The sequence below is a fragment of the Blennius ocellaris genome, assembly GCF_963422515.1.
Source record: "Blennius ocellaris genome assembly, chromosome: 13".
In the NCBI taxonomy this organism is placed as follows: domain Eukaryota; kingdom Metazoa; phylum Chordata; class Actinopteri; order Blenniiformes; family Blenniidae; genus Blennius; species Blennius ocellaris.
Genome location: NC_137662.1, coordinates 6731395 through 6742344, shown reverse-complemented (window position 1 = coordinate 6742344; position 10950 = coordinate 6731395). Strand labels below are relative to the sequence as shown.

At 39.9% G+C, this 10950-nt stretch overlaps 1 protein-coding gene across 1 annotated transcript in view; it reads right to left on the bottom strand.

Moving 5' to 3' along the window:
- Positions 1-5514: 5514 nt before the first annotated feature.
- The window catches only part of dntt (deoxynucleotidyltransferase, terminal), a gene marked incomplete at both ends in the record, with an annotated part of 107681 nt that continues 102245 nt past the window's right edge, over positions 5515-10950 (bottom strand). Inside the window, one exon of the mRNA XM_080507387.1 lies at positions 5515-5601. Coding sequence (XP_080363513.1) covers positions 5515-5601 — 87 coding nt within the window. The remainder of the gene's footprint in view (positions 5602-10950) is intronic.

Here is a 10950-nt window from a genome sequence, read left to right as displayed (position 1 = left end):
TGCAAAGGTGAATTAACTTAACTGTAATTTTGAAAACAAACTTATAATAAAGATACATACATCATTTGAAAAGCATTTCAAAACTTTTGAGATTGAATCCATTCTATAATAGAACCTTGGTTTACAACATTTTATTCCAAGCAGTCCCCAGCAGATTGCCTGTGAGTACGGCTATGAAACATCTCTCTCGTCAACTCAAAATGACAACAATGGACAGGTTTTTAGATCTGCTATAGATTCTATGAAGTTTCTTGTCAGAACTTTCTTTCATACATGCAAATCTAATGAGACAACTTCAGAGTAAACACAACCTTTACTGCAAACACGTACCAGGTGGTGATGAAGATATGAAAATAAGTCTTCAAACATCGTCTGTAGATTTGGATGCAGTATTTGGTCCTCAAGCATGATAAAATTCAGCATTTTTTATTTTTTTTTCAGAATTGTTGCAGATGGCGGCACTGAATTTGTAATACAAGTGTCTGGGCCCAGAAGAGCTGTTTGAACAGAAACTACTGTAATCTTTTTTTTTTTTTTTTTTTTTACTTTCTTTTTATTTATTCTACTGTAATCTTTGATTAAGGGTTGTTTCACAAATTATACATTGCTCAGCAAGTTGCATATTTGAAAGTAAAACTGCAAAACACTTGAGTTTTTCTTATGGTTTTTGCATTATTTTGCACTGAGTAAAACCTTTCCTTAATTGTTGTCATTTATTCCTGATGTCTTTGTGGCTGTTTCACATTTCTGTCTTTATAATTGCTCCTTTGTTGTGTCTTTGGAATGACACCTATGGGCTTTAAGCCTGTATCCAGTAGATCCTATCAGTAATTCATCTATGAATGCATCACTGCACTCACGGTAAATAAAAAGGTCAGGAGTGAGTTTGCAATGGCATAGATGAGTGAGACCGAGCTGGCGTATGCCATCAAAATGTCAATACAAAGCCCGTGCGCCATGATGGATCTCCTGAGTTAAAAGAATGGGTGTCAGATGGTGATGATTGAAGGCTTCTAGTGTTGGGATGTTGCTGGGGGAAAAAAAACTGCGGATTGGAAATGATTGCATAGGTAGACATGAAAAGTGATTGGATGGCAAAATACATTTTTGTCAGCAAATCAAGCACTTTTATGCAAATTTGTCCAAGCAATTTTTCATTTATTCACACATCTGTCATCTCAGTCAGGCCTCAGACATCAAGCTTGTAAAAAAAAAAAAAAAAAAGGTAGTGTTTGCCAGACAGCGAGGAGCCAAAGGCGATGATTTGCATGGAAAATGGACACACGTGATTCGTTGAAAGTGGCGAATAAATAAATTAGAGCTAAGGTTTCAAAGCTGGACCTTTACAAAAATAGTCTCAGGATGAAATTTGCACAATGAGAAGTTATTAAAACATCTTCAATCATATTACTTCCCGAACGTTGAGTGTTTGGGAACAAGAAATAAGCACTGGAGAACACAAAACAACACGACAAATTTATTTGCAATAAGGCAGTGTTCGCGAAATATGTGAGACCGTCGGTAATTACTGATAAAAATGCCCTTTTTCCAGTTAATATCCTCTTAAAACCGGTTCATGTCGGAATTTTTCATTTATCACTCAGGGCTCGACATTAAGGCTTGGCCGAACGTCCGGGGCTCGTAAAAACTTTGCTCGGGCAAGGTGCAACCGGAGACAAGGATTTTATCCAGATCTCCACTGTGGCCAGAGTTTTCAGGAATCATCATTTGTGGTGAGTCGTAGCTGCGTTTATGTGTAAATGCATGGCTCAAATGCAGAGAAATATCACAGTTTTTTCAGATACCCAGTTATGTGTAAATGTGGCCTCAAGGCCATAAGGTTATTTGGTGTCCCTTGTGCATGTGCTTTACTTTCTGTCATTGTGTAAAAATGTGTTAGTTTAGTTCAGAAAAGGCTGACCTTTTTCATTTTTGGTCTTAATTTCATTTGTGGCTTCTTTTTTGTCTTTACTCAAAACTATACCATACTTTTCTATAACCTATAGAAAATGCAAACTCAGTTTCAGGAGGAAGAATCTGCTTCTGTCCATCTTAATGAAAACCTGCTGACAAAGTGTCTGCTTATTACAACCATTGTATCATTTGCTATAAATTTGTCTGAGTATATGAGGGAATATCCCAAACATGACTATTGTGGATTTTTATGAGATAGAGCCAAAGATGAGGAGCTAGGGTTTCCAACACACGCAGGATGTTTAATTACAGTTGCTGAGAATACAAACAAGTCAATTGACAACAAGGCGGAGCAGATTTGTACCTATGTGTCATTTTCTGGTCTTCCTCAGCATTTATTGTCTGGGGAAGTCAAGTAATCAATTTATGACGCTTCAACAATTCATCTAATATCAAGGCAGCTTGACTCTTCTAACGGTACTGTCTGTTTCAAGGAAACTTGTTATCTAAATATGATATTGATTCCAAATATTCCATATCAGTGGAATTTACCTGAGTACTGTATCTTTGATTGGCTTGGATTTGTATTATATGAAATGATCTTTGATTTACTAATAAAGTGAGTTATTATAAATAACAAATTTATTAAATTACTATACAAAATATATATTTTCTTTGCACCAATGTGACCAATCAAGTATTTATACTGTTCAATAATGGTACATCATTGTTCTTTAAGTTCACCATTCTGTAGTTGATTTATATGGAATAACTTTTCTGGTCAAATGGAGTTTTATTCACCGATGTATCCTCCCATCTTCAATTGTTGCTTTGTGCACTCTCAGGAGAAGCTGCCTGTTCATGGGGCGGCATGGCTTGGTTGGGAGAGCAGTTGTCTCTCAATCATAAGGATTCCCACTGGAGTGTCAGCACCTTGTGTGGCTGCAGCCTCCAATGGTGTGTGAATGTGATGAACCATGTAAAGTGGTTTGGGGCTGCTCACACAGCAGAAAGGCGCTATATAAGTGAAGTCATTATTGAAACCTGGAGTGCTTTCTTTGATAAAACCAACAGAGGCAAGGAAAAAAAGGAAATGCAACTTTCTCGCCAATTTTCCTTGGTGGCAAAGCATTTTTGAATCCACTTGGTGTACCAATGTGCCATTTGGTGTAACCAAAGTTTAAAAAATCAACAAAACAACAAGAAAAAGATATTTTTACTTCTTTTTTTTGCCAATTGAACATATTATCCTGTTCACAGATTATTACCCAGCAGAGCATTTCTACCATGTGGCAATGTGCTGAAATTGTTCAAGGGGTCTTCTAAAAAGAAAAAAAAAAAAATCAGCAGTAGCCACAGAAATCCACCAGATAAGTTTTAAAATGCAGATTCTGCAGCAGCCTTTATCGTTCCTGCATCGATTTCTCATTTAACATACTCAATTCAACTGCTACAAGTCCATCAATGTTAGTGATAATACTCCTGTTAGCATGACATTCCCAACCTGTTGAAAGGTTCTTTCATCACAGTCATTATCGTGCATTTATTTCACAGATACTGGTTATTGCAGGTGGATGGTCAACATCAGGCCAAGTGTCATTCTGCTCTGCATCAAGCTCCTGTGTTTTAACACTCAATGAGGAGATAATACAAGAAGATTGCCAGCAACTCGGCAACCTTTTTTTTTTTTTTTTAAAGCTGCATTAATGGTTTGTTGACTTAAGGACTGAAAGTGGAGGTCTGCGCGAGCAGTCTTTCTACAGTGTTTCCAAATGAATTTCCTTTATCATAATTGGTAATGACCTTAGTTCACTGCAGTTAAGTGATGAAACACTCCACTTTAATCGCTTGTTGGGCACTCACAGCTATCTGTGGTGAAATGAGACTTTATCTGGATAAAGTTACTGAGAGTAAAGATGGCCTCATTCAGCATATGCGTTCCCATTTGGGAATCAACAGGATAATTGTTGAGTAGATAGCGTGACTGCGCTGCATTTAAATGTTTGCTTTTTGACTTTGTGAGCAGTTTTCTAACACCAGCACAACAATGTGTGAATGTATAAATTGGGAGCAACTGCCTTTTAATCCCTTTACACTTGTGAATATTTAATATGAAAGCAGAAAGAGATTCCATTTGCACTTGAAAAACAATTAGGAAAATGAGAGCAGGACAAATGTAAATTTATTGAGGTCAGATAGAATTTTATTTGAGTACTCTGGAGAAATCTGTTGCTTTTTCTGTTGAAGTGAAAAAAGAAAAAAATACTGCACCGTCGTTTAAAGTGAAAATGTTGGATAACCCAGGGCTGCGGAGGTTGTTCCTTCTGGTTACCGCTGCAACTCAGAAGCTTTAAAGTTTGTTTTGTGTCAGTGAGGTTGAAAGAGCATCACAGCGGGAGTGAAAAGGCAGACCAAGACCAAGATGGGAGGAAAAAGAAAGAGCGGTGAGAGGAGGAGGAGGCTTGGGTCATGTCCTCGAAGTGCCAGACTGTTGTACTTCAAGATCTTTAAATCGGGTGATTCGCCAAAATGCTTGCTTCTCAAATGTCTCTGCGCTCAATGAGGCACGACATCAACCAAGGGTGGGGATTAAGCTGAGCATCATGGGAACGTAAGAGCAGGCCGTGTCATTACTATTGCCCAAGCTGCCCAACGGGATCAATGGTGTCTCTAATTAGTGGGTCATAGTATAAGGACACAAATCTTCATAAACAGCCATTATAGAAAAAACATAAGCACAGTTAAAAAACAATGAGATAATGGATGCACTGGCGCTGCAGTTTACTTCGTTGCCAAGATCCATCCATGTGGTTAGTGGGCTCATTTACCTTCCGTCTGAATTCCTCACGATCCCCCCGTGCAGTAGATTGCCTTTAATTTTGGCCGAGCATCTGGGGAAGTGGGGGAACAAAGAGTCAACTCTACGGGTATTTTGGATGGACGAGGGAAGGAGGGGTGGGATGCCGGGTAAATGATCTCCAGTGGACTCAGGTTTAAATAGAGGCTAAATGGCGACACGGAATGCTCCTCTATCTGAAGCTCATTACCCGCCTCTCGATTCCCCCCGAGACCTGGCTCAGCTTCACGCTGAGCACTTTCCTGCCAGGAGGAGGGTGATTACAACATTTTGTTCCACAAAAAAAAAAAAAAGAAAGCAGCACCCTTCCTCCTCAGCTTTCTCATCATTTCCTGTCTCCTCACTCGCCCTCCCTTTCCTTTTAGTGGTCACCCCCTTTACTGCTGTGTTTCTTTCAGACTCCCTCTCTCTCAGTACCTTGAAGGCACCACAGGCAATTCGCACTCTGACTGATTTGTCTTTTTGTCCCGCTCATGATTACAGCACTCAGAGACAAGCGGGATGTGAATGGTATAGGAGAATCTTTATTTGCATGCAGACAATGGTGAATAAACAGCGTTATGAATCATACATCAGCATGTAATCCAGACAACAACAACAATATTGGCAACGGCAGTGCAAAAGTGCACGGAAATCAAAAGCCGTTTGAGAGGGAATCACAGAAGAGCCGCAGCGCAGCAAGCAGATGGGATGAACGCTGATGTTCTCGCAGGGTATCAATCCAGCCAGAGAGAAGCGCGGGCCTACGCATTTCGCTGCCAAGGCTCAATGTACTCGAGACCCAGATGGGCAAAGATGTCCCTTTCAGTCGTGGCTGCCAGGAACTCTTTCTAGATAAAGGACAAGCAAACAGAAAATCAGTGACTTGTGCAGGAATTCATCTCCGATGCTGGCGCAGATTCCTCAACTTCAGCGTTTACCCTTGTGGAAACTGTTCACGTTCTCGCACTCACTGCCTTAGATCTGCTTCTTACTCTGACTCCCATCTCAACTGCAAGCTGTCAATATCAATTTAAGATTTTCTTCACTCAGTCTGTGCCAAGGCTCGGGCATGCCGTGACTACACAGATTTACATTTGAGAATCCACCTCCCTTCCACCCCATAAACACTCTAACCTTGCTCTAAGTGATTGCTCTCTTCAGCAGATGAGTATTTACCCCGACAAATCATGACAGGGCTATTAACTGCTGGCCGCCTACCAGAGCAATGTGACGGGTTATGTCTCTATAGGAGTGGTGACGAGGCCTGACTCACCTTGGTAGTGAGACAGCCTGGAGACAGAGAGAGGGCAAGCGAGAGAGAGAGAGCGAGAGAGAGCTGCGATTCTGACACGTCCTGCCTTCAAGTGCTAAACTGGACCTGACATGCTGCGAAGAGATGGCAGTAAAATCACAAGCATGTCAGCACCCACTGCCAGCCAAAGGCTGAGATAACTGAAAGCAACTAGTAGGCGGCGAGGAAAGGGGAAAAACACCAAAAGGCATGTCTCCTTCCACACTGGCTTGTTATATATAATGCAAATGACAGGTTAGCCAGGCGAAGGGAGGCTTGAGTGCACAATGCATGAATCTCTGTTCTTATCACACCTTTTCAAACCCCTTTCAGGATAAATTTCTCTTAAAGTAAATGCTTTACTTCATTTAACATGCTTGTTTTTTTTTTTTTTGTCATACGGCAACATAAGTATGGCTACATTACAGCAGCAAAGTACAACGTCTAAGAAGCAAGCCCACAGTGCAGCCAGTTCATGCTGACCACATCATTTGGAAGTAAAAATGAGAGTTGACACACTGGAAATATTCATGGGAACTGTGTAAAAACGACATTGACCTTTGTACTCGTTGGACTTGCAAATAGGTGGTGGCGAATTTTGCTTCGGAAGATTGGAGATGTTTGCATCATCTTAAACCGTCCCTGCCCGTGTTTTCCTGACTGCAGCAGCACTAAATTGCCACCAATTGTATCGTTAAAGGCCATTTCCCCCCCAATGATCTAAAGATGTATGCCTTATGCAACCTTTGCTTTCTTTTTACCTTGAAGCAGTAATTAATTATTATGTGTGTGATATCAAATCAGCCAATTAAAGTATGTTATAATATCGGTATTATCCGTATTAGAAGTTTGGATGATGCTGTTGTGAAGGCTTTTCTGCAAATGTCACCCACATGGAAGATCTATGTTTTAGTAAAATCATAGTATTCATACCAAATCAATACATGGGGTCACAATGGTTGATTAAATTTGGTGCATCTGACCACCTATTTGCTATTATTTTACCAAAACAGGTGTGATTTAATGTACGTTATTCTTTTCCACCGTCTTCTCTGCTTGCTTATGTGGAATTGTTGTGTTTTCATCTGTGAAATTACATTGAGATGACTCTGTTATACTTGGCACGATAGAAATTAAATTGAATTGAATTAAAAGGGATCCAGCATCAGTGAAGACATAGACCAGACGGAGGTGCTCCCTGTCTCACATGGCAAACGTCATCCTCCAAATTGAAGACTTTTTATGGGTTCAGTGAATTATCTGAGTGTTATTTCATTCACATATAACCTATATTACCTAATCTATGCAACAGTAGCCATCTCTGCCCCTGCCACTCCCTGCACATCATGTCTGCCATTGTTTACAGCCTCAGGATTGCAGCTTTATAGCAGCTTTCAGAACTTTCCCAGTTCATATCCATACTCAAAATTCACCTTTCAGTGATTAAAATCTAAAATTAAAATACAGTTTTATATTTTAGCGTCACTGTCATAACAATCCAAGTTGATCGTGTGTCCATGTCTGTGTATTGAATACTGCTAAATGTAACTAAATGAAGTGAGAAAAAAATATTCAACATACGCTTAAAACCTGGACTGAGTTCTTCAACAGTACTTCAACTCATTTTAGGATCATTTAAAGCACTGGGCAGTACAATATTCAAGGCTGTTGCAAGTTTGCATAACGTCAAAACAGAGTCTGAGTGGAGGGAGTTTGCAGCAACGCACAGCCTTCATGTCCCTATGAAGTTTGAATTAGCTTTTATGGCATTTAATAAGTAGTATCGGCAAGTAGCTAAAGATTAGAACTCCTACTTGTACTTGTCCTTTATAAAAGTGGTATAGGCACATCCATAATAATAAAAGTTCCACAACGAGAAACGTATAATACAAACTAACAAATGTTATTCCTTTTGTGGTAATATGCGTATATCAACTATTGAAGTTGCACTTTATTTTATCTCCTTCTATCTCTTTATGGTTTGACAAAATGGAAGTACCGCTATGTTGTTCTGATATCTATTTTACAATTGTACAGATTTCCAAAACAAACCTTTTTGTTACAGTGGATTCTTTTTTTCATATCTTGTCATATGAGTTCTAAAGGATTGGCTCATTACAACCAGTTAATTCTTGAATCCACATTGAGGTGGAAGCAGCGAACATCTCTCAATGCGTTCTACAGATATACTGTAAATATAGAGTCACGTTTCATCTGTACAACTTTGTATGACTGTGAGCAAGCGAGTTGAATATGAAGAAATAACCTTCAAGAGATTTAAAGATACAACTTTAACAAGATTATCAAATGGATGGATGGAGGCCCAACCCAAACACATTGGTCCTGTGGCCTCTGGCTATCATGGCCACAAAGACATAAGTACAAAAGTCAATATCAATCTGTGTGTGGCTTTTTTCTCTCCAAATTATTTAATTTAGCACCCTGCCATGGATGTTCACAGCCTCCAGGGTAAGAACCATGCAGGAAAGTGATGAAATAAACATAGTTTTATTAGGTGTATTTGTCCTGAACAGCTCATGTGTTGTTTCATAATCAGGTTTTTATATGTGCACGACAGTAACTTAAGCAAAAGTATCAGTGTATTCTCAATAGTATTCAAATATGCATGGTTACTGAAATTAACAGATGGTTGAGCTTTTTCTGGTTCTGGAATTGAGATTGAAGTCATTCACACTGATTAAACTTGCAAAAAAAATCTTTCATTTTGAAAATGTACATTTATGGTTCTTCTTTAATGATTCTAATTGTAAACCATGACATTGATCACTGAAAAGAAAAGAAAAAACTTGAACTATCCCCACGGTTTACGAGATGTCTCTGAAAATATAAAGTAGACAAAATTCAGGCAAATTCAGCTTCTGTGTACATGACAATGTTTTCAAGTGAAAACAGAAAACCTTCATAGTGGTTTGGGTCCATTTATATAACAATGCTGTTTGGAGCCACTGAAAACACTCAGGTTCCATTTCTGTGTAGATGGCAGAAATGCAACTACTGCGCATGCACACCATGGTCATGGTGAATTGTTCCTCTGTGCATGCGCGAGGAGATGGACAATAACAGAAATGTCAGCCTCCAGACTCTCATGACTCCCAGTCCATATTCTGAAACTTGGTACTTTTATAGTTCAGAGTAATGTCTAATAGTAATTCAACTTGATCGTCTGTCCATACTAATGGTCCATACTAATGGTCCATACTAATGGTCCATACTAATGTCCACATACTGCTCATTGTTACATTGTTGTTTACATATAGTATGTGTTTGGGTGATTTCATTACAAAAACAACCAACAGCGCCAACTCATGACCCGGTATGCTAATGATAGTTAGTGTATTCAATGTTTTTGTTGTTTTTCGGTCTAAATGGACATAGACATGAAACGTTTCTGAAATGAAAACCCAAAAATGACATATTTTCACTTGAAATGTTGTGTAAATGGGGCCTGACTCATATAAACAGCTCACCAAACCCAAGAGAGGAAAAGTAATTATAACAAGTATCTGGCAACCTTGACCCATTTAATCTTGGATTGAAATTGATCAGATGTACATATTTGAGTTTCTGTTTCTGTATAAATGCTCCCACAATGGAGAAAGAAAATAATCACTCTAATGCTTTTTGACATGAAATGCAAATCTTCACTTAGTCTCTACAAATGCTTCAATTTTCTCTTTCACACAAGCATATTAAATTGCTTTTTCCTGAGGAATATTTTCCTTCTTTCACAAGAACTGTTAGCACCAGGTTCTCCACAAAACCATCCCAAGGTCCATTAAATGGTCCTCTGCCGCCTCTATATTTAACTGTTCTCATAACCCTGAGCCCAGTTGCTGGTCTGACCACTCAAAACACATGAAATGCAGACACACGTCTCTGCAATTTATGCTGTCGAGCCATACTGTATTAAACATACAGGTGATAAAAAGTGAATGTAGAAGTAGGGGAAGACGAAGATAAGTCGTAGAGTGAAGGAAAAGGTGAGTGCTTCACAAGGCTGATGTGATTTGGAGAAAACTCCTTTTTCTAGCAACACATTGTGGAGCTTATTGCTCAGAGGAAACAGAAGACAACTCGAGAGAGCCAACGAAACACAGAGCATAGATGAGATTCTCCACATTACCAATTTTAGCCAGGGCTAGGGATCAGGGCTAAAGCTCTCTGCCCACTGCACTGTCCACTTGCCTCAATTCCTGCAATCCTTACATGCCCTCAGGGAGACAATACTTTATTTACTTACAACAACACAGTCTGTGCTCTCTGAGAAATAAATCCGCAAACCGTATGTACCTCTGAGTTCTGGCCTTTAGGCATACACAGGAAAACTGTTCCCGAAATGGCAAAAAGCTGCTCTTATTCCAGAGCTTTTTGGTGTATCAAAGGGGGCTTAGAGTGGAAGAAGAGGGTAGCGGTTAATTAGAATGTGAGGTTATCTGTGTGAGACACTCGTGTTGTCAGAGGCTGGCATGCTATCAGCGCCACGAGCCAGAATGGCAGCGGTGTGTGTTACAGCCAGCCAGTGTCCTTGACTTAATAAGGCGCTAATCAGCTACATGTTTCTCTGTCCGCCATGTAATGACATCCCTCGTGGATGCGAACACATATCAGTTCCCGTAAAACATCTGCCCCTTCTCTGCTGCCCGTCATCCCCTCTCTGCCACCCGGCCCAGCGCTTGATGGATGGCATTGATGGACATGGCCGCCTGCCCAACGCGCCAGCCCGACTCAACTGACACATGAAAGAGAGAGAGCGAGAGTGGAGGAGACAAAGAGACAGAGAGAAAAAAAAACCTGGATTGTTGTTCAGCCTCTCTGCCAGCCAAGCATCTGAAGGACAGAAACATGGAGGAAGTTCAATATGAGCATAGCAGTCGCTTTTCAGAAA